The sequence below is a fragment of the Mya arenaria genome, chromosome 11 (genome assembly GCF_026914265.1).
Source record: "Mya arenaria isolate MELC-2E11 chromosome 11, ASM2691426v1".
Lineage (NCBI taxonomy): Eukaryota > Metazoa > Mollusca > Bivalvia > Myida > Myidae > Mya > Mya arenaria.
In genome coordinates, this window is record NC_069132.1 from 33,870,150 (window position 1) to 33,895,948 (window position 25,799).

Sequence of the window (25,799 nt, forward strand, 5' to 3'; positions counted from 1 at the left end):
GATTTTTGTGACGTTTATATCAATAAAAATAAGAAAAGAAGCATTGATAAAACATTAAAATGCATAATTATCCTATCCATTACGTGCAACTTTGACCATTCAAATGCCCCGTTAGTGTTTCAGTTTTAGTTAATGACTCTTTTTGGTAAATACCAAACACTTGCCATTGCAACATTCTTTTGTATGAATGATTTATCTGACATCAAACTTAGGTTATAAAACGCATACACTGCCGTCAGTACACGCAAATAACTGTTATGCGAAAAGGACCCTCTGTATGAAAGCCGAAGTTGTGTTATGCTAGGAAACTACATTGCAAAAATATTTCAACGATGTCAATTTAGTCCAAATAAGGTAGTGCATTAGAAGTAATGATCTGTAAAGTTGCGACTTCGTTAAAGCATTGCATCCGACTCCGTTTGTCAAATCGGTTATTTTTTTAGATGAAGCATGTATCGAGTGCTCACGCAATGTCATAAAGGTTTCTCCGCTATTTGTGACATGACTATTGTTTACATAAAGAACATATCATTACCAATTCTAAGGTAAGATATGAGTATTGAGTAATTGTTAAAAAAACAATGAGCTGTTCTCATTTACATATTTTTGCTGTAGAATAATGTTTTATGATTTTTTTTAATGAAAACATCATGCAGGAATGCGATTGAAATAAGAGTTAACACAAATAAGGGTGTTTTGACGTTGTGTGGTCAAATAAGTTGAGATTAGACTTGAGTAATGTTGTGTTATTGAGGCTTAGACTAGACATGTCATTTATGATTGTCTGTCTACAGAACACGCTTCAAGCAAATGTCTAATTCATTTTTGCATGTGAAATCAAGCCCATGAGCAAAACACTTTCCTGTAAGACCGGAAGCCCAGGTATTAAGCTGCACGGAAATTACTGGCTGGCAGCAAAACGAATTTAGCGTGGGCCATCTCAACAAAGACGCTTCAAAAGTTTGTCATGTCAGACGTATTTCTCTAGACTGCATACGCTCTATAGAACGTCCAAATATATCTCTGACAGCATAAATCGATGTACTATTCATTATGAGTTTAAGTTAATTGCAAGTGAACAACATGCATTGATGTTTACACTTGTTTATGACTAGTAAGCCTTTATGATAAAATGTATTCTCGTTATTGTTTATATCCGAAAGGATTGCAGGAATATACGTATTAGTTCTTTGCTCATCAGCTTTCCATTAGCAAATAAATCACTCCTGTTCAAATGCGTTACTATTTGATAATGTATTATATCCGTCATACTTCCAGGCATTAATCATGCATATTGTTTACATAACATGTAGTTAAAAACCGTTTGATGACTAGCAAAACATGAGCGAGTACCTTAACATATGTTACAACAAAAACGCAGATTTGAAAAAACACACCGTTCGATAAACATCTTTATTTTCTAGGTCTTCTTTATCCATTTGTTTGTTCGAGTCATTATCTTAGAATTATATATTATTAAGACGATAAAACGATATTAAATATCACAGCTCAAACGCTTTAATATCAGCATTTGTATGTTTTATATAAGTGATAAGCTTCAAACTGTATATTATGTTAAACAAAAAAATGCCTCGGCCCTTCATGGACGAGTATAAAGCCTCAAACCGTTCATCATGTCGGAGGAAAAACCAATCCATCATGGCACTTCGTGGATCGGACCGTCTTTTCTTTGACAAAATGAACGGTTTTCACCATTTCGACCTTGCATAATATAAGCTTGTATTACCAATAATAGCTGCCTTGATATCAATGGATAGTAGATGCAATAGTTCTGACAGAAAATCAATATTTTTCTACAGGAATGCACAATTATGACAAAGTAAAGTCGCAACATGTTCCGGTCTACTGGCATTGTAACATCATATTTATAAATGATGGTATGCCTCTAACGTCTGGCCTGTGATAGCATTTGGGACAGCCATTCTATTGACTCTAAAAAGGTTCTAACATTAAGGCCATGAAAACCAAGGTTAGCGTGTTTTTTTCGTAGCATAAACTACGCAAAACTCTTTTTCGTAAAACCTTGCTCCATGGGTCAAGGTCAAGTCACTGCTACTAAAAATAGAAAAATAGTTGAACCTACATCTCCCAATAAAGACTGAAAGTCTTCAGTCAAATCTTTGAAATCCTGCTTTTGTCGCAATGCAACGTTTATTCTTTAATAATCAAATCATTTTAACGTAAGCTTTTAAGCTTAAAGTCCTATGTGAACTTGTACTTCCTACGAATCCGTTTTATAATGTAAACATCTTTGACATTAAAGTAATTTGATATGGTATTATTGTTTGTAGTCTCATGTTAATCAAATTTTAGTATTCTGACTGAAATCCAACGTTTAAAAAAATACAGTCAGAAAAAAGAAAATTAAAGTCGTGACTTTAAATACATGTTCGAGTCCGTGTTTTGGTCAGATATTAGTACAAATGTCCATTCCTATAGATGGTAGTTAAGGCATCTTAATAATTTGTAATGTTAAAAACGTGACACTCTAATGGAAGCCACACAACAACTCAAACGACCTAGAACCATAGATCAAAACAAAATAGACAAAACATAAGCAGCCCACTTGAATATCAGATATTATACATTATGGCAAACAAATGGAAGACGTTAATAATAGCTGAGACACCAGCTCGTTTCGAGGTGAAGTGGTGGAATTTACGCTGGTTTGTGGTCGAATTACGCCGATTTGTGATGGAAATCAAGACCAGAGATAAGAAAAGTTGTTAATGTAATTGAGAAATTGACATGTTATTTACAAGGGTAGGTGCTAGATGACCTCCAGTTATTATTGATTCCAGGTATGATCATGGTTTTCTTCTATAATGTCGTCATGACTTCCCCAATCATTTGGGAAAACACGCCATTTTATATTTAAAGTAATGATCCGCAAACATTAAAATTTCAAAACAAAAAGCTAATCACGAGCAGCAAATGAAAATACAGCATCTATCCGTAGGAATCTGTTATATGTTTTTTTATGTTGTTTGCTATAACTATCATGTTACATTGTCATTTAGGGTGTCTTTTTAGAAATAAATAAATATTTTAACGCGCATATGATGTGGTGGATTTAGCAGGGTAACGCTGGTTGCACAATGATTACAAATTCTGCTTTTTAGCAATGTTCCAACATATCTTATGTGTTCTCTTTGAGACTAATTCTGTACATCTTTGCTCTAAAGAAAGAAAAGCTAATGGACGATTTTAAAGATGGTGGCCTCAAAGTGCCAAATATTCATACGGTAAATAAAACGAACAAAGCGTCATAGGTAAAGATGAAATAAATATGCATTAATACAAAACCTTCTATAGTGACGCTTTACATCAATTTGGCGGCTGGTTTGATCTCTCGACGAAGGAATAATAAATATCATTACACATATCAAACTGCAACATACATATCTTTAATTACAGATCAAAAGAGTTCTATACATTTAACGAGATAAAAAAAATAGAAGTACTCTTATTATGGTTTGAAATAAGCAAACATATCGGAAATATTAGTTCAAGTAAAACAATATTATGGAAAAATTCCGACATAAAAGAAAATGAACGAACCGAATACTTTGATAAATGATATGAAAGAGATATCAAACTACAACATATCTTTAGTTACAGATCAACAGAGTTCTTTACATTTAACGAGATAAAACAATTCTAAACCATGAGCAATTCTGATTTTCTCAAATGTTACTAGCTAACGGCTAGTATTCCGAGTAATTAAGATCAAACAGGGAAAGAAGTTGTACAATCTAAACTCCATTTGATCAGAAGGTTGAAAAGAGTAAGCACAAACCGAATAAAATACTGTATATAAAGCAAGTAAAACACTTCAAGAAGACAATGGTAAGTGAGGTGAATGAAAGGAAATTCTAGGATCAATTTTCTAGTCAAATATGTGGAATGAAAAGATACATTGCCATTAATGTGTATCATTGGCATACTACAATAAGAGTCTTCAAATACATTACATTTATAGACTTATACCAACAACCAGATACCTTGATCGATGCATGCTCACAACTCCAGCTCATTCCGATAATGTTCTGAATATATAGACTACAAATATATAGACTGGAAAACATTTATGGGGAAATGCAGAATTATACATATTGTGAAACAATCTAAATAAGCTATTATCAATATATATCCCATATGTATATATCTTAGAACCATAAGCTTTTGTGTGCGTTTTTTTTTTAAATTAAATGTTAGGATTCTCTTTAATATATTGAAAGTGTTAAAATATTATTCATATTTTATCAAACTTATAAATATAACTCCAACTTTTACAGCTAAAAACTACATAGGCTTATGATACAAAATCAAACTATTATGCATTTATAAATGACAAATTAATTTTATCACAGCACAATTGTCATGTATTAAAAGAAGAACTAAATTTAAGCAACACCATTTAGTACAGTTCTTCTTCTTTCTACCTTTTCATGGTTTATATTCGCTTCTTTCTTTTCTCTTGGATGAAGTATTTTTTTATCTGTTTGGTCAAGAATATCAATATGTTTAACTTTTTTCTGTGGTAGAACCACTCCAACTTCTTAAATAAGCATTAAATGACAAACACAATATCAATGTTTTACATTGATTTTGTATATGGTGAATTGTGTTGTGTAATGTGGAATAGTTTATAATAAACTAAATAGATGTATAAACTAATCTGAAAACAGTTATTTAAAGGGCCGTTTAATAGCATAGAGTGTGATACATATTACGCAATTATTATGTTTAGACGGTGAGTTCTTAACTGTTTCATGTTTGTAATTTATATCAGCAATAACAAATGCATTCTGTACAGCGTTGGCTGGACACTGGATTTGCCTTTAGTGGAATGACTCCGTTTAAGATTTTGATTAAATTTGATCAACAAAGTATTCTTTGTTCTTGTAAACAAAAGAAGGAACGGTTTCCATGTAGTCTTTGCAACATCTTACACGTGTTCTACGATATAACTTAATGATATGGCTTATGAAATTGAAAAGGCCAAACGCATGTTAGCCCTTACCCTTAGAAAAAACAACTTTGGGGGAACACTTCCAAAACTCCTTCTCATCACGCGTCGGTTTATCAACTGTGCCCACCTCGGGATTAGAGGAACAACTGAATGCAAACATTGTTCTGTCTGGTAATGGACACAAATGAGATTATTATTTATATGCAGGTAACCCTTTACCACTCTTCCCATACATTATCAACCTTTAACACACGGGTTGGCAATGGCGATAAGGGAAAGTTTGAAAGTTTCTCAACTTTTTGAAACAACAAGATTGCATCATTTAATCCAAGGACTGCGAAATGTCAAAATCTGACCATAGTATCTTTGCCCGTACACTCTCATGAAAAATGCTTTCTCGCTCGCCGGATAGACCTTCCCAATCTCGGCACCAACCTTGTGATCTCTATAAGATAATAAGATATGCATGTATTATTTATGAGTTGAATACAAATCATCTTTGACTGTCTGCACTTGATGTACAAACGTATTGCATGGTTACTGTAAGACCAGAAAACCTTTATTTTGATTAATTTCTTTTTGAAGATGTTTTACTGTGGTTAACAATTATACAATGAAAACAACAGGAACAAGCAGAGTAGTCAAACAATGCAACTGAAATCCTGTTAAAAGGCACAAGGCAAGGGCCCAAACGACACTTAACTAGATACATTAACATTAGTGATGTTCCGATGAACGATCATAATCGAAAATCGATTGATTGGGCCTGAAATCGGCGACAATCGATAGTATTTAGTTATAATCGATTATCGAAAAAAAAAATTAAAAAAAATGTAAGTGTTCAGATGTTATATTTAACAATATGGCTGATGAAAACCACAATGCGCCAGGAAATGAACTTTTTTTTATACAACAACACTTAATAACTTCAATCATAGACATAAGGTATATGCATATAATGATTAAGAGTCTAATACTGTACCTGAATAAAACTACAACTAAGGTACTATCTAGTATTTTAAAAACCGATTGTACTATCGATAATCGGTTACTTGAGTGGAACCGATCATCGATAGTAAAATTGCAACCGATTCCCAACACTAATATAAACACCACAAACACAAACACCACAAACACAAACACCACAAACACAAACACCACAAACACAAACACCACAAACACAAACACCACAAACACCACAAACACCACAAACACCACAAACACCACAAACACCACAAACACAAACACCACAAACACCACAAACACAAACACCACAAACACAAACACCACAAACACCACAAACACAAACACCACAAACACCACAAACACAAACACCACAAACACCACAAACTCCACAAACACAAACACCACAAACACCACAAACACCACAAACACAAACACCACAAACACCACAAACACCACAAACACAAACACCACAAACACCACAAACACCACAAACACAAACACCACAAACACCACAAACACAAACACCACAAACACCACAAACACAAACACCACAAACACCACAAACACAAACACCACAAACACAAACACCACAAACACCATAAACACAAACACCACAAACACCACAAACACCACAAACACAAACACCACAAACACCACAAACACAAACACCACAAACACAAACACCACAAACACCACAAACACAAACACCACAAACACCACAAACACCACAAACGCAAACACCACAAACAGATCACACCCGCATCAAAACAGCTTTACCAATAAATGATGGGATTAGCGCCTTTGAACGGACTGTGATGCACTATTTCAAAGGAACACACGTTTATTTGGGGCCTGAACTAGTTCAGGTATTACAAAATTCTGATGCTTGACCATTTTAAGCACTTTGTTTGGGTTTTTATGATAAGTTTAATAAAATGGGTCGACATTATTGTATAGGGGTTAAATAGATCTTCCTAATAGTTGATATTGTGAAAAACTAACTGACTAGATCCAATAAACAGGAAGTTGTCCAGGATGCCCTCTCTATATTTAAAATTGAGAATGCTACTTCAGATTGACATTAGTCTGAGTGATGAGCTATTTATAGTTGTAATGGTAAGATTTATTCCTATACCCGCACTTAGAGAAAAATAAATCATAACTTTCTCAGATAATATTGTTTTGCCTGAACAGAACTTGATTATCTTCCAGCCTGTTGCAACACGGCTAAAACGTGAATGATGTTAAACTTCAAATTTTGTGAATTTTCTTAGGATAAACACGACATTTTTTATTGTTTAAAAATCATTTGAGTGTGATCTGAATTTTTAGAAAATGTGTTGCCTATTTACATTACTTGGTAGGGAATAACCTATATATAAGTTATTGAACTGTGTGACGTAATTCTTTTCGTCTAAATGTCGTCTGCTTTAAGAATTGACTGGCCAGTGAACTACATGCAAAGTCACAAAATACGATAACCTTTATATAATAGAGTACAAAAATAAGAACGAATGACGTCACATGGATGTTTTAAATATCATGATACGAAACAAACGCTTGTCTCATAGAGCCTTGTATGTCACGTACAGACTCATTTTGTTTTATTGGAACTGATGTTACGCATGTGCGTCCATCCATTTAGCGGCATTAAACATATTGTCTACACGTAATGGTGTGAAATATAGCTTTTTTGTGCTCAATCGGCGAAAACTTTTCCGAGCTTAAACAGAAACAAACTATTATCTTCTTAGTTTGCTGTAGCCCGCTAGCGACGTGTTTTTTTTTTTAAACTAAGATACAGCTGTAATGAAACAGCATGTTGCCATCCGTAAAAAAATAAAAATACTACAAATAAATCACAGAAAGTACAAACTATACTTTGTACTATTAGCTGTTAGGTTTAAAAAAACTGGCTTTAACGCAAAATTTTAACATTTAGCCTTAATATAAAATAATATTCGCTGACGCAGGAATCTCAACCAGCGATAAAAGGCCAGTACCAATCGGTGAAACCTCTTTACAGTATTTATGCGTCACCATTTTGATAAAAACTTAAACTATACCTAACTTTTAAATCACGAAAGTACAAATGAGGTAAATGGAGTGATTTTATTCAATATAGACAAATATAAATAAACTAAATAAAAAAATGAATAGTTGATATTTGAATCATGTCACACATTTAAAGCAATATATAATCCATTATTAAATCCCAAGATGAATTAGTCACTTCAATTGGGATACTGTCCTATTTTCCACTGTCAACGTATTGTTAAAAGTTTAATAATAAATCTTCAAGTAAGAAAGACGACAAGATGAATTTGGTTAATGTTGACATTTCAAGAGGGAAAAGCGTAATTTGACTGATGATTGAATATGCTCCAAGCCCCAATATCACAAAAAAAATACTTAAGTCAAATCTCAATCTCAGTCTCAACTTGTTTTAAAACATAGCATCAAATAAATTGAAAATATTTTTATATATTTTAACACTTTTTAAAACCGCATCCTATCATTGAATATATTGATTAAAAGTTTAAAACCTTTGGTCTAGATTCCAAGGGGAAAGTATTCTACAGCCAAAAAATGTACTTGAGTACAAATCAATGCCTTTTTAATATACTTAAATATATTTTTTGCATAACAATTAGTTTTCTCTGAAATATTGTCGAAATCTTTTTATCAACACTTTCTTTGAGAAAAATAAGTTTTTAAAAAGTATAAAAACATGCTAGATATTGAATAATACTATTAATATTTTTTCCGTTATTTTGATTTTCCAATGTGGCAAGAATAGATAATACAAGCTTAAGTAAGAGAGCGGTTAGAGGGAACTTACGACATTGCCTTTCATACAAAAGCGGCAGTTAATAATGGTATACAGCGAATGGGCGTTCTCAGTCGCGATAGTATGCCAATACGTACTTTATCCAAGTTTGGTAATGATTTGAAAAAAATGGTGTAGTAAAAAAAAACAGATAAAAGGAATTTGGTATTTATTTTTACATTTTTCTTGACCATTTAACTCTGGAGTTGATAGAATAATCAGGATTTTATCGAACTCAGTAAACATGCAATTGAACATTGTAACCAATCACGATAAAGATTGAATTAGATTCAAATGCTTAAACTAGAGATCGGATAAGGATGTAGAACGCCTTGGACGACGCCGCAATGAACGACGACGACGTTGGACATCATGCTCGCTTGGTTTTTGCGATGCGACGCAGGAGACATAATAATGTAGCGATAATTGCATTCGTGATAACAGCATCGCATTTTGCTAATAAGAAACGATGGGCCAGCCCAGCAGTAAAACACTTTCTGTGATAAATGTTGTAATGGTAAAAAGGTTAAAAAAGCAGGCAATCAACACAAGGGACGCAATTCAATAGACGAGTTCATCAATTGAAACACCTCTGCCAATTTTGTTCGAAACTGCCTCAGATGTAAATGAATGGTTTTTTTATATCAGAACTCTTTACATTTAACTAGGCGAGTAGATCGAGTAGTAATTTCAATTTAGCTGTTAGGCCTAAATACTGTACTCCAAGGAAGCTTATTGATGTGTGTGTGTGCGTGCGTGCGTGCGTGCGTGTGTGTGATAATACGTGTCACTGCGAATTAGTTTGAGCTATAGATTACAGGTGAAATCACTACACTTAATTCGTATAAATTTTACGAATTATTTTACTAATGCGCCGGCATATATTCGAGGCTCGTATTGAGGAGCTGGCCGAGGTGTCCCGATTGAGAAGGTCACTTAGGGGTTCTTGCAACCGCCTTGCTAACGGTAAATCCTCACACATACCTCAACATTTGTGTGTAGAAGCGTCCAATTCATAAAAAGATACTTGCAACATGCTGCGCCTCTATACTGAATGTTACTAAGATATGTATTCGCCTAATACATCAATTTTAGCTTTAATGGTAACCTTTATTAATAGTTCTAAGTCTTCGAATGCCAAACCAATTGTCAAGAAACGCACCGGAATCGAGAGAGACAAGTTATTGCCGTCCACTTTACCACTGTGCACTAAGATATATTTTCTCAGTTGGTAATAAATACGTATAATCTTTTTACATCATATTTCAAAGATTCTAGATTCAAACATACTTATTAAGTAACGTAAGCATTGTTATCTTGCTAAATGATATATTTCAAAAATAATATTGATCACGTGACATGACAAGAATGTCTGAAGAAAAACAAATAATATTCATTAAGTACGATAAGTGAAATAGAAACATAATAATGAAGTTGGTTATCGTAAATCATAGTCAAAAATTAATGCATTTAACAAATTCCTTTTGCACAAAGACAACGCGATTTAGGACTGGTAATTGGTAGTCAATATATCAAGTTTATAAGTTTATTGAAAGAACCCAGTATATGATAGCATGACAGCATGAGTATATAAGACAAAGAAATACATAATAAGAAACGAGGGCATTTTAAAAGAGAAGAAAATCCAAAAAACATGCAATGTATGCACATATACAAAGAAAAAAATCATGGGAAAGGCAATTGATTACAATGCATTAAACAAGCATGTGTGATATCTATAAGATTAAAGTAACTCTTATTGCTGTTTGCATATAAGTTTATACATGTGTAATATATTACGGAATGCGGTTAGGGCCATCGCCTATGATTGTGTTGATCTGAAACGCGATACTCGATAGTACGATGATGAAAACGCGAAATCACGACACTACGAGGGTGAAATCGCTACAGTACGATGATGAAAACACGACAGTACGATGATGAAAACGCGATATTACGCTGGTGTATCGCGTTTTCATCATCGTACTGTCGTGTTTTCACCATCGTATTATCGCGTTTTCATCATCGTACTGTCGTGTTTTCATCATCGTACTATCGCGTTTTCACCTTCCTACTATCGCGTTTTCATCATCGTACTGTCGTGTTTTCATCATCGTACTGTCGCGTTTTCATCATCGTTCTTTCGCTTTTTTTCATCATCGTACTGTCGTGTTTTCATCATCGTACTTTCGCGTTTTCACCATCATCGTATCACTATCGAGTATCGCGTTTCAGATCAACACATTCATAGGCGGTGGCCCTAACGGCATTTCGTAATATATACATCGAACATCGGCGATTTTACTGAAATGAATATTTCAACATCAAATGTATGCCTTTCCAATTCATATTGTAACATGCTTATGTTTGAAACGGACATTCAAAAGAAAACATGTAAAGAGAATGGGCAATATTTTAACAACATCAGTGACGAACTCTCTTCCCAACGTTCCTGGCCTGGGCGCATGTGAGTTTGGTTTGTGGTCACCAAGCTGGACAAGTGGGTTTCCTCCGTGTATTCCGGTTTCGCCCACAACAAAAGACCACACTCTTGCACAACATCGTACCAACGAGAGAGATTAATATAAGTTGAAATAACTTGTTTCACAATCGATGTAAAAATAAATGTTCAAACTGACGTCGATTTAAAGTGATTTATTAATTTAATTATATAAGTCATATCTTAAGTATTTCGCATTAATTTGTGTTTAAAGTGACACCCTTATTCAAAATCATTACATATACATATATAACAAACATATATATTGAGGGATAAACCTTTAACTACTTACTAAATAATGCGTTGTAAATAGTAATAACTGATAACAAGATTGTTACCGTGTATTTAACGCTGCACTCTCACAGATTGAACGTTTTGACAACTTTTTTTATTTATTTTTTTGGAACGAGCCATTTTTGCGAATATCCATGGAAACCAGTAATAAAAGACTGCTGACTAAAATCAGATCGCAGATTTTTATATTTAAGTTCAAAAATTGATATTTTATGCATATTTCTTTAACCGTTGGCAACGGTTTAAGCCATAAAACATTAATTTTCGAACGGAAATATGAAAATCTACGATGTGATTTTTTGTCAGCAATCTTATATCATTGATTTGCATAAATTTACGCAAATATTTCCTCTTTCCAAGACAAAAAATAAAATGTTGTTAAAATGCTCAATCTGTGAGTGTGTAGCTTTAAATGCTGAACATGCAAACTTATTAAATGATTGGTGAATGTGAAAAAATTTACTGTGATCTCATCTCTTGCTTTCGTCTCATAACTAAGGTAGAAATACCGTGTTTTCTGTACTTTTCTTTCAAATTAAACTAGGTATCCTTCATAAGAACCATTGTTTTCGACATTTATTTATTCTTTTGGGTATGTTCAAACAATTGTGTCAATTGTGGCAAATCATATTTGGGAGTAAGAGTGCATCTTTCTGTGAAAACATAAGAGATTGGAAATTGCAGCTAAATATAAGGGCATACACGATAATCAAATTATCATGAGTTTATAAGTAAGAAGAGTTGATTAGTTTAAAATAATATGCATGCCAGAAAAGTGATAATACACACATATTGCACACGATTAGAAAATATAAATAATACATTTCGACTCGATACTAATATAAAAGACAACAACAACGTGAAATATATACTTTTTAAAGACATTATTGATAGCTATTAAACCAGTGTATTGCCTGCTGAAATGACGCCTTTCCATTTTCCCAGAGTCGCTTTGCCTTTTTATTCTGTCACCAGCAGATCCCCAATATACGGCTGTCCGTAGCAGACGACATTTTACACAATCGATATCACTGGACGCTTTGTCACATGCAAGGTGCTCGGGGAATGAAGACTTATGAAAAGGAAAGTTTTCAATATTTTTAAAAACATGACGTGATTTATACCACGTAGGTAAATATAGTATATTATTATCGGAGGAGGAGGTTTCAAAAAAGGATGGTGGATAGTACATTGTAAAAGTTTGCAAAATACTTGAAGAATTTGTGAGGGAGTATTAAAGATCCGTGCGCGAAATTGGATTAAGACGAATGCAAACATGACTAGAAAAGGTATACTAATAAATATATAATGGTCGTATTTTCTCTCGATAGTTTCTGTGTTATGTTTTATTTTCGTGATACAGTGGTTGTGTAAGCTATATTTGTATTTCATTCAGTACATGAAAAACCCCTAGCATTATATGGGTCTTTATGCACTGTTTTTGTATTGTTTTATTATCACATAGATACTTTATAACGGATTAGTAATTGTTTTATTGGCTTAAACTGCTAACCATAGAACTTTGATATTTAGTACTAGAGACCATCTATCGAATTGTTATCATCATAGCTTTATTGTATGTGCAACCCCGCCAACGGCGCACCGTCCATGGCGCTTTGCTTTCGTAGGTGCGCGTTGATGAATTATGGTAAATACAAACCTGTATTTGATTAGGTAATTTCACAAAATGAGACACCGACCAGCATCATAGTTAGTGGCTTTTTTAGATGTCATAGCATGCCTTTAGACTAAACACAAATTGTTCCTTTGGCTAATAAAACTATTAGATTTTATTTGTAGCATGAGTTCGAGGCCTTTAGTTTGCTCTTTACCACGTTAATATTTTGTGTGTTATATAAACATAAACGTCATACGTATGGCACCAACGCTTCAGTGCCAGTATGCACAAAAGAAATGAGTGGATTAAGTGTATATTGCAAGATTGATTTTCAAGGACTAGTTTGATTTTGTTCATAACGGAGTCTATTGATAAGAACTGAACCATAAGACCAAAATCTATTTATTGTTTGCATTGTTAAGTTTACAGCCATGTACTGTTTCTGTAATGCTCCAGTATTATCAATTATTAGGTTGAAAATGCAATCTTACTATTTCATAGGTGTTTCATAAATACGGTCCATTAACACGGTCCTTGAATAAGGTCCATGAATACGGCCCATGAATACGGCCCATGAATACGATCCAATAAATAAGGCCCTAGTATATTCTTATAATTTCCAAAACAAGAAGTCTTACATTTGAAATTTGGTGTTTTACATAATTAAATGCTCGAAAAAACATTTTCTCCCATGGCAGTATTGTTGAAAAGGTTTGTACTTTTTTTTAATCAGCATCTATTTGCTATTATGGCATTACTCCGGTAAATCGGCTTTACTATACGTATGCATTATCTGATTTGTTCTCGCTTCAATCCCATTTGTTTGGGTGAATACATAGCAAGAACTTTAACATTACAGCATGCATATCCTCTGATAAATGGGTTCAAATCATAGGGAGAGGGTTGGTCCCGCTCCGAGACTAACTGCTTTTTTTGTATGGAATTATATGAAAATGTTCAAGATCAATTTGTATGCATGTTTAATGAACTACTGTATTCAGATATATTTCCAAAATGTGTACAAAGTGAAATATAAACGTGAAAGAAAAACTTGAAAGACAATTGTCAATTAAACTATTTTTTTGCCCAATTGAATTTACTTCTTGACATTTGTTTGCGGATTGATATATTTTATGATTAATAGAAATAGGACAATGCTATATTACACATGTGTAAAACAGAAAAACGCGTGATGTCTAAATTAAGCCGGAAACAAGGTATAGCACGTGATAAAACAACAGTTAGCTATAATGGTTGATTTATATATTTAAATACATCAAAACAAACGATTTATATATAAATACAATCGTGTCATTTATTTTATACCTTAATGGAATTTGATAAACGACTATTGTCTGTAAATGACATATGTGGTTATTTAAATGAAAGAGAGACTGCAGCACGTGACTTTTACTTCCATAAACAAATGAGGATGATTATAGTGTAAAATAACAAGTTCATTGATAATGGTTTCTATTTAAGAATCCATGGTAGACGTGATGATAGCTGTGTAAAACTTAACACATGTGTTTCTTAAAGCGCTGAATATGACTTCAACAAACCTGAACAGGACTTATACTAAACCAAGAAGAATAATTTAATGGTACGTTTACGCTTAAAGGGACTGTGTCACAGATTGGAACCAAAAGAAGTTTTTTTTCTGTAACGAATCTCAGGACAATTATCTAATAGAATGTGAACGCTTTGATATCATAATTGTAAAAAAAGTACCAAAATGTAAAAAAATAAATTGTGTCGGGGACCGGGTTCGAACCCGCGTCGCCAAAATCGTAGTCCAGCGTCTTACTCACAGAGCTACAAAGTCTTATTCTAATCGGGTGACATAATTAAGATAATACACCTACCTTGGTAATATCACGTGATAACACCGACTAGCCAATCATGCATAAGGAATGAAATCGACATACCCAATAATCTTTTTTAATGAAAAATACGAAATAACTGCTAAACTTAAATAAATTGTAAACTATTTGGTACTCCAGTTAGTAAGTTTCAATGCATTGTACACATCGATGCCAAGTTTTCGACAATTTTCTTTTTTTCCCGCTATTTTATCATACGTGAGACAGCCCCTTTAAAGTACACCGCGTTGTTGGTCGACATGTTTGTTTAATGCATGTTCTCATGTAAAGTACTAAAATGCACTAGCTATAAATCCAATATTATACGGTTAATATAACTTATTGATAACCATTGTTTTCTTCCAAAATTGTGATGATATTGGCCTGAATATACCAGAATTCCATTAAATTTCATCAGTTCTGATCGGTAGACCCGTTTTACATTTAGCGAGAGTGCCTCCATTGTCAACGTTTTGTTTATGCTGACAATGCAGTCAAGCCTTGTTCATTACCACTGGTAGCGCAATCGTGCCTTGTTTATTATTGCAAAAGTTGCAGTCATGCCTTGTTTATTACTACTGGTTGTGCAGTCAAGCCTTGTTCACTACCACTGGTAGCGCAATCGTGCCTTGTTTGTCATTGCAAAAGGTGCAATCATGCCTTGTTTATTACTCCTGGTAGTGCAGTCATGACATTTTTATTTCTGCTGATAGTGCATTCATGCCTTGTTTATTACTCCTGGTAGTGTAGTCATGACAACTTTTTCCTGCTGGTAGTGCAGTCAGGCCTTGTTTATTACTCCTGGTAGTGCAGTCAGGCCTTGTTTATTACTCCTGGTAGTGGAGTCATGCCTTGTTTATTACTCCTGGTAGTGCAGTCATGCCTTGTTTATTTCTGCTGGTAATGCAGTCATGTTTTGTTTATTACTACTGGGAGTGCAGTCATGCCTTGTTTATTACTACCGGTAGTGCAGTCATGCCTTGTTTATTACTCCTGATAGTGCAGTCATGCCTTGTTTTTTTATTCCTGGTAGTGCAGTCATGCCTTGTTTATTATTGTCAGTAGTGCAAAACTGCCTATTTTAATGTCGAAAGTTCAGTTTTTCCTTGTTTATTATTGCTTGAAGTGCAGTATCGCCCCTTTTGTCAGGAAGGCAGTTTTGTGTAGTGTATTTTTGCTAATAGTGCGGTATTGCCTTGTTTATTATTGCCAGGACTGAAATATTTACCATGTTTTTTTTACTGCCAGTAAGGCAGTATTGCCTTGTTTATCATTGCCAGAAGTGCTGGATTGCCTTGTTTATTATTGCCAGATATGAAGAATAGCCTTTTTATTACTGTTTATAGGTCAGTTTTGCATTTTTTGATATTGCCAATAGAGCAGTATTTGCCTTATTTATTATTGCGAGAAGTGCAGTATCTCCTTTGTTTGTTATTGCCAGATGTGAAGTATTGCATTTTTTATTATCGCCAGTAGTGCACTATTTCAACAACGCATGCGCGCCCTTCTATCTTTATTCCAATCTCGAAATTGTCTACAACTACACTTAATAGATATTATGGATATAGACGTTTTGTGCATGTTGTCCGCTTTCAGCACTTCTAGCGATTAGCAATATTTGGTGTCGGTCCAAGTTAGCATTATATCATAGTGTTGCTATTTCCAATTCTTTTAGATCATCCCATTAATCTTGCATGCGTCAGAAAAATGTTTTGTACTCGCCATAAGCGGTAAGTTCTCGTTCAATTGATAATTATTTCTCAGGTGGCTTTGAAGAAATGTTATTGCATATGCAATGCAATGCGGTTGATTCTGTTTCTTATTCAAAGTCGAGTCAATAATGTAGTCTCGTGACAACTAAAATTAAAGCAACGTACAAAAAGACAATTTGGAAAAGGTGGGGCACTAAAGAAAACACATGCAAACCCTGAAATGGAAAAAAAAACCAAAACAAACAAACAAAAAACAATGCAGTTTTGATTGAATGCAAATAAACAGGGTTTTGTATTTCAATGATTGACTGCTTGGCTCTGCCTTGGATTTTTCCTTGTTTCATTGATCCTACAATAAGACCTAAAGAAACAACTGTCTAACCGACAAGAGACCCACAACCACCATTACAGTTAACGTACATTTATACTTAATGGTATCAGTGCGTATATACCACGTGATAAATTACGTCATAATTGCTACGTCGGAAGGCAATATTTTGCTTAAAATGAAGTCTTAAAACAAAGATAACTCTTCCTTTATTACACCATTACAAATTAAACAAAGGACAGTCTATGTCGCTTGGAGAGTCCCGCTTTCGTTTTATTACCGGAGTTTGAAAAGGTGATTAGTTTCATAAAACACTTCTACAATCCTGTTTCCAAAATAATATTTTGAAAGTGCTCCATCATACGGTCGTTTTGTAAAAAGGTTTGTTGAAGTGTTTTAAGAAACTAAACGCTCAATGAAACTCTGGTTAAAGCCCAAATGCGGTGTTCTGTGAGCAGCATAGACTGCTTTATGTTTCATTTAAAATGGTGAAGAAGTAGTGAAATTATCTTTGTTTAAAGTCTTCATTTGAAGCAAAAAGTTGCCTTCCGACGAATCATTTATGACGTAATTAATCAAGTGGTATACACACACAACTTATCATCATGTCTTATTAATTGTTTGAGTTTGTGCCTTTCAACGATGTATATAAATGGCTTGATATGTTTGCTGTGACCTTTAGAACTACCAGCTTCCTAGAAAGTTCATGACCACTAAATATCATTTTGATATATCCATATAAAGGTGTACATAACAATTAAACAAACTTGGTTATTCCTGGAGCCCATAAAGTATATTTAAGGTGTGTACGGAAAAGTAAATGAGTCCAATTTGACGTCTGTATCTAATGGATCTAGTAAAATCACTGTAGTGGTGATGCTTAATTCTTCATTGTGTAAAAATTATCTAGAGATTATAATATGGCTTTGCGGTGCCGTTGTGTGATTATGTCTCTGGCAGCCGATAATGTTTGTTATATTTAGGTATTTAAACTTACAGTAAGGTGATCTTGATGTGAAAATAATGCTGTTAACTGAAGTACCAGCGTCACCGAAACTCGGTCACAAATCTGATAGGATTTGAAGCGTGATAGGAACCAGTCAAGCTCAACCTTTACTGACGTCACGTGTTATGGGATTATCATGTTCGCCGTCGCTGCGCTCTTTCGTAACGCTATAAAACAATGCGTATTTAAGTCGGTCCTATAAATAGTCTCGTTTGTTAAATACGCGTGCCATTTGCAGACAAAAAAAAAGACCGAAGGTATACAAATTGCATTTATTTGACATATATTTAATAGTGGTTTGACCGATTAGCGCTAGGTCGGCGACATCGGTCACTTGAGCCCATGTCGGCGATAATCGAGTGTTATTTCTGACATCGCCGACGTGTCGTTGGTCGCCTTTTCGGTAGTTAGCTACTTGGAGTACTTGCACTAGTTTTTTCTCTTTCGTGTAATTAAATTAGCTCAAAGGAAAAAGGAGACAACTCTTGCAAGCAAGCATGGCTGCACCAGATTCGCCAACGAGTGCCGCCAGCGAAGAATTGTTGCCAGAATTGTTTGCATACCCGGGGGGCAAAACCAAGTCCATTGCATGGAAATATTTTAAATTTAGGAAACAGGAGAACGGCGATCTTGAACTGCGAAAGGCGGTGTGCGTTGTGTGTGGAAAAGAATACGCCAACAAAGATATTTCCCCACCCACCCATTTAACAAGTTGCTTCTGTGAAGGAAATTCAGATTTCCTTTCTAAGGTTTGTCATTAAAAAGAGTTTCAAAGACTAGCATCATGTTTGTTCATATTTTATTGATCTATTTACAATCCTTTTTATCATAACAATTAGATTTCTTGTTTATAAGTCAAATAATATGGACTAGGAGTTTTCAGATCTGGGACTACAATGTTTGCAACTTAACTTTTGATTTTTTCTATTGCAAAAATTTTCATATTTTTCTCCAGACTATTCTCTTGTGGATAAGTCTTAAAACAGCTTGTGAAGTGAAGGATTAACCTTTTCCTCCACAAGCTACTTAAGGACAAACTCTGATGAAAATATTGAAAATCTATGCAAAGGAAAAAATACATATTTGATTTGCATTGAACTCATAGTAGGAAATGGAGTTCACTTGTATGGAATAAATGCTTCATTTCGTACAATATTTTCAATAACAATCAGTTACAGAGGCGCTCAATGGCGCTTCCGTGGAGGAAATGGTTAAATCTTTGCATACGCTAGAAGCTCACAAACATATTTTTGAATCCGAAAGGCTCAACCGATTAATAATCGATGTCTAATCGGTTAGTCTTCCGATTAAGTCCGATTAATCGATTTTAGTTTTTCCAGCCGATTCCAATCACTAATATTTAATCTTTATGGACTACCAGTCTTCAGCTTTTAAAATGGGCGTTCGTGTGTGCCAATTTTGCTTCGATTTACACGTAATTAGCGAGAAATAAAAAATCTAAATACCATGCTTGAATTATGTTACTGTGTATGTAAACAGGAAAACAAGTAATTGGGTTAATTAATTTGTTCATGGTCTTTTAGCATTTCTTAGAGGAAGTGTCGATAACTTATGAAAGGTATTTGACTGCAACTAATATAAGCAACTTTGATGATTGTAAGTAAAGTCAACTGAAAGTCGAACACGCCTACTCACTCATACCAGGATTTGGCATGAATGAAGACGCAACTTGAAAGGGGGTTGGCGACTTTGGACATGCGCCTCCACATCCCGAAAACCTATATATATGGGTCATCCTCAAAAAAATCTTTGTCTGATTGTAGTCTAAAATGGCGCATTTTGGAGTATTTTCATAAATTTTGGTCTTTAATGTTGACATAGAAATGCTTACAATGACATTATTTTGGGAGGAAAAAGCGCAGGTACGCCCCATCATTGACGCAAGTGAATGAAGTTCAATAATATCATTACTATCTAGATCGCCGTAATGGCACTCTTGCTTAACGCTTTGAAACAATATGTATGTAAGTTAGTCCTATAAAATAGTCTCGTCGGTTAAACACGTGCCATTTGCAGACGAAATGAAGAGCGAGGGCTGACAATTTGCATTTATTCGAATCAGATTTAATCTTTATGGACAACCAGACATCAGCTTAATGGGCATTCGTGTGTGCCAATCTTGATTTGATTTACTTGTAATCAGCGAGAAATGAAAGGTCTTAATACCATGCTTGAGCAACGCTGTATATAAAAAAGAAGGCACATGATTCGGTTAATTACTTTGTTTATGGTCTTCTATAATCTCTTCGAAGAAGTGTCGTTAACCTATGAAAGGTAATTGAACGCAGCTTGTGTAAACAACTTTGATTGTAAGTTATGTCAACTGAAAGTTCTCTCATACCCTTATTAATGGTAAATGGATGTGGATACAGGATTCGGCGTATGAATGGGCACAGTTTTGATCGGGGTAGGGGCTTGCTCGAAATATATGAAGGTAAAATAACAGTAAGAAAGTTTGGGGTTAACCGCAAAGAAATCTTTGGCTCTTTATAGTCTGAAATTGCGCATTTATTTTGGTGTATTTGCCTTGTTTAATAAATTAATGCGCCGGGGTTCGAAAATGGGACGTACTGTGTTATGCTGTTTAGTATATTCGATATGGAAACGTTTGACACAAAACACGCCTTACTTCTACGGGGCGCATAGCTATGCTTTTTGAACAAATACAGTTGAAACAACAGAAACCAATCCAGCAATGACACATATAGCTATGCTTGAGTTTCAACCGTACATGGTTGCCAACCTAACAGACTGTCAGCGTGAGACGCACAACGTCACGAGGCACCTGTCAAATATAACATAATACCAAAAAATGTTTATAGATAACTATTGTTGCCGCCTTGAAATGGACAGAGAAGGCATCGTAGTATTTAAATACCGATATCAACACATAACGGGTAACCTCTTTCGAACGGGCAGTGAAAACAGTGTACATATCTGAATATCGTTAGCAATAAATAACGGGGTTATTACATTCGAACGGGCAGTGAAAGTAGTGTACATATCTGAATATCGTTACCAAGAAATAACGGGTTATCTTCTTGAAACGGGCTGTGAAAACAGTGTACATATCTGAATATCACTAGCAATAAATAACGGGGTTACTACATTCGAACGGGCAGTGAAAGTAGTGTACATATCTGAATATCGTTACCAAGAAATAACGGGTTATCTTCATGAAACGGGCAGTGAAAACAATGTACATATCTGAATATCACTAGCAATAAATAACGGGAAACCTCATTCGAACAAGCAGTGAAAGTAGTGTGCATATGGGAGCGCGTTTTGTTTACGAAATGTCGCGAATTTGCGCATACTTTGACGCTATTGAAACTAGTCAAAAAACTATCATCCCGCACACCCCAAGGGGTGCATCTTGAAGGGTTTAGCGTCCCCTACATGGAAAAATTGGTCCCAGCCTGATCACGTGTAGGGATGCTGAGATATCTTCGAGATTGCCAACCCCATTTTAGGGCATTTTGTGCTGCATTTTAGTGTATAAAATAACGTTATAGGCGAATGGAAACTGTCACGTAATAACGTCAGCGATGCGCCGACGTGGGCGCCACGTAGGGTATGGTGAGACGAAAATTTCAATACCAGAACCAAGCTCCTATCATTATTGGTTCCAAATATACCTTCGAGATTAGCTCCCCCTAAGTAGCTATATGGGAGCGCGTTTTGTTTACGAAATGTCGCGAATTTGCGTATACTTTGACGCTATTGAAACGAGTCAAAAACTATCATCCCGCACACCCCAAGTGGTGCATCTTGAAGGGTTTAGCGTCCCCTACATGGAAAAATTGGTCCCAGCCTGATCACGTGTAGGGATGCTGAGATATCTTCGAGATTGCCAACCCCATTTTAGGGCATTTTGTGCTGCATTTTAGTGTATAAAATAACGTTATAGGCGAATGGAAACTGTCACGTAATAACGTCAGCGATGCGCCGACGTGGGCGCCACGTAGGGTATGGTGAGACGTAAATTTCAATACCAGAACCAAGCTCCTATCATTATTGGTTCCGAAGATACCTTCGAGATAAGCTCCCCCTTAGTAGCTATATGGGAGCGCGTTTTGTTTACGAAATGTCGCGAATTTGCGCATACTTTGACGCTATTGAAACTAGTCAAAAAACTATCATCCCGCACACCCCAAGGGGTGCATCTTGAAGGGTTTAGCGTCCCCTACATGGAAAAATTGGTCCAAGCCTGATCACGTGTAGGGATGCTGAGATATCTTCGAGATTGCCAACCCCATTTTAGGGCATTTTGTGCTGCATTTTAGTGTATAAAATAACGTTATAGGCGAATGGAAACTGTCACGTAATAACGTCAGCGATGCGCCGACGTGGGCGCCACGTAGGGTATGGTGAGACGTAAATTTCAATACCAGAACCAAGCTCCTATCATTATTGGTTCCGAAGATACCTTCGAGATTAGCTCCCCCTTAGTAGCTATATGGGAGCGCGTTTTGTTTACGAAATGTCGCGAATTTGCGCATACTTTGACGCTCTTGAAACCAGTCAAAAACTATCATCCCGCACACCCCAAGGGGTGCATCTTGAAGGGTTTAGCGTCCCCTACATGGAAAAATTGGTCCAAGCCTGATCACGTGTAGGGATGCTGAGATACCTTCGAGATTGCCAACCCCATTTTAAGGCATTTTGTGCTGCATTTTAGTGTATAAAATAACGTTATAGGCGAATGGAAACTGTCACGTAATAACGTCAGCGATGCGCCGACGTGGGCGCCACGTAGGGTATGGTGAGACGTAAATTTCAATACCAGAACCAAGCTCCTATCATTATTGGTTCCGAAGATACCTTCGAGATAAGCTCCCCCTTAGTAGCTTTATGGGAGCGCGTTTTGTTTACGAAATGTCGCGAATTTGCGCATACTTTGACGCTGTTGAAACCAGTCAAAAACTATCATCCCGCACACCCCAAGGGGTGCATCTTGAAGGGTTTAGCGTCCCCTACATGGAACAATTGGTCCCAGCCTGATCACGTGTAGGGATGCTGAGATATCTTCGAGATTGCCAACCCCATTTTAGGGCATTTTGTGCTGCATTTTAGTGTATAAAATAACGTTATAGGCGAATGGAAACTGTCACGTAATAACGTCAGCGATGCGCCGACGTGGGCGCCACGTAGGGTATGGTGAGACGTAAATTTCAATACCAGAACCAAGCTCCTATCATTATTGGTTCCGAAGATACCTTCGAGATAAGCTCCCCCTTAGTAGCTTTATGGGAGCGCGTTTTGTTTACGAAATGTCGCGAATTTGCGCATACTTTGACGCTAATAAAACCAGTCAAAAACTATCATCCCGCACACCCCAAGTGGTGCATCTTGAAGGGTTTAGCGTCCCCTACATGGAAAAATTGGTCCAAGCCTAATCACGTGTAGGGATGCTGAGATACCTTCGAGATTGCCAACCCCATTTTAGGGCATTTTGTGCTGCATTTTAGAGTATAAAATAACGTTATAGGCGAATGGAAACTGTCACGTAATAACGTCAGCGATGCGCCGACGTGGGCGCCACGTAGGGTATGGTGAGACGTAAATTTCAATACCAGAACCAAGCTCCTATCATTATTGGTTCCGAAGATACCTTCGAGATTAGCTCCCCCTTAGTAGCTATATCGGAATGTCGTTATAAAGAAATGGGTTATGTTCTTTAAACGGGCAGTGAAAACAGTGTATATATCTGAATATCGTCAGCAATAAATAACGGGGTTACCTCCTTCGAACAGGCAATGAAGTATTGTACAAATCTAAATATCGTTATCAAGAAATAACGGGTTACCTTTTTGGAACGGGTAGTGTAAATATTGAACATATCTAAACATCGTAAGCATTAAAAAAACCGGGTTAGCTCCATGGAACGGGTTATGATGAGTGTGTAAGCATTTGAATATCGCTATCAATGAATAATTGGGTTACCTCATTGGAACCGTCCGTGAAGAATGTGTAAACATTTTGAAATCGCCATCAACAAATACCCGCTATGCTTTCTTGGACATGGCAGTAAAGAACGTGTTAGAGTTTAAATATCGTCAACAATAAATGATGGAGTTACCTCTTTGAAACGGTCACTATAGAATGTGTAAATATTTGAATATCGTTATCAACAAATATGTTCTATATCTCCTCGGAACCGGCAGTAAATAACGTGTAAGCATTTGAATATTCTTAACAATAAAAGGGGTTACCTCCTCGGAACGGACAGTGAAGAATGTAATAATATTTGAACATAGTTGTCAATTAGATTACCTCTTTGTAACAGGCAGTGAAAACAGTGTCACTATTGAATATTGTTTTTAAATATAACGGGGTTACCTCCTCGGAACGGGCAGTAAAAATTGTGAAAATATTTGAATAACGCTTTCAATGAATTGCTGGCATACCGCATTGGAAACGGGCGGTGAAAACAATATAAAACCTCAGTTTTAAAATAAGATGAAACACAAAACCTACTTGCTTGAACTAATTTGAACTGGCAGTTCTTTTATTCCATGTTTAGATTAAACTAAGTATTTGTGACACTAATTTTAACCGACTCGGGTGTACTCTCTTTGGATTTATAACCGAGAAACCTGTTTTATCAACAGAAACCAGCTGCTTTCTAGTACGGCGAATTTGAGGGTTAATGGACAGATTGAATATAACACAACTTAAGCCAGGGCTTATGCTGCAAAACATTAGTAAGAACGCAAGCGGCTCATAAGGAGGTAAAGCATGCCCAACACAACTGGCGATAAAAAATATGACCATGACAATACAAAACATGAAGACAAATATTAAGCCTCATTTTTTAGCAAAACTATGAAGGTAGTTATACACTAAAAGACAAACGGTAAAACAATGCATACTTCAAAAAAAAACAATGTCCAGGCTCAAATATCACGAAAATACTCGATCCAAATCTCAATCTTAAATTGTCTTTACACAAATTAAAATATGCATTTGAATAATTGCTTAAAAGCAATGAGTTTGACTTTATTTCATTGTTTTACTGCAGAATATTTTTTCTTAATCTTGATCAAAATTTTAATTCAACATATTCTATGAAATGTTTAAAAACATTGTTTTGATAATATTGGTCCAGATGTTTACAAAACTGCATGTGTACATTAAAATGTTAGAAATCATGTCTGTTTACATTAGCAACAGCTACTGATAAAACATAATGTCGATAAACAAATTATTGTGTATACGTGATCATTTTGAGATTGTTTGGCGTATGGCATTATATCTAAGGGTACCTATCTCAGGAATGAATAGCGTGATTGGTGTCATTATCGGGGTATGAACGCAGTTGGGCTGGTTAAAGTGTGTGGGGTCCTTGACATAGTAAAATGAAAGCGCTGGAAGCATTGAAATTCTGTAGGCTCGACATGCTTGATTTTAGTTTCTTTACAGTTTTGTTCACAGACAATAAAAATGTAATCCGATTAATGCCTATTATTACCTGATAATTAAAATTGATGATTTTTTAATACAATAACCTATTTATATTTATAAGTATACCTATATCAACTAGGATATATGCAGATTTCTTTCAAATCACGAGTTAATTGCTTGTTTAAAGTTATTTACATGAAACATGATATACCTGAGCATGTTTTGATCATTTGTAGTAGGTAAATTAAGGTACGGTCTT

At 35.4% G+C, this 25,799-nt stretch overlaps 1 protein-coding gene across 1 annotated transcript in view; it reads left to right on the forward strand.

The window, feature by feature from the left end:
- Positions 1 to 12,779: 12,779 nt before the first annotated feature.
- Positions 12,780 to 25,799, forward strand: part of LOC128207401 (synaptotagmin-17-like) — a 78,977-nt gene continuing 65,957 nt past the window's right edge. The window contains exon 1 of the mRNA XM_052910289.1: positions 12,780 to 12,875. Within this exon, the coding sequence (XP_052766249.1) occupies positions 12,863 to 12,875 (13 nt within the window). The 5' untranslated portion in view covers positions 12,780 to 12,862. The remainder of the gene's footprint in view (positions 12,876 to 25,799) is intronic.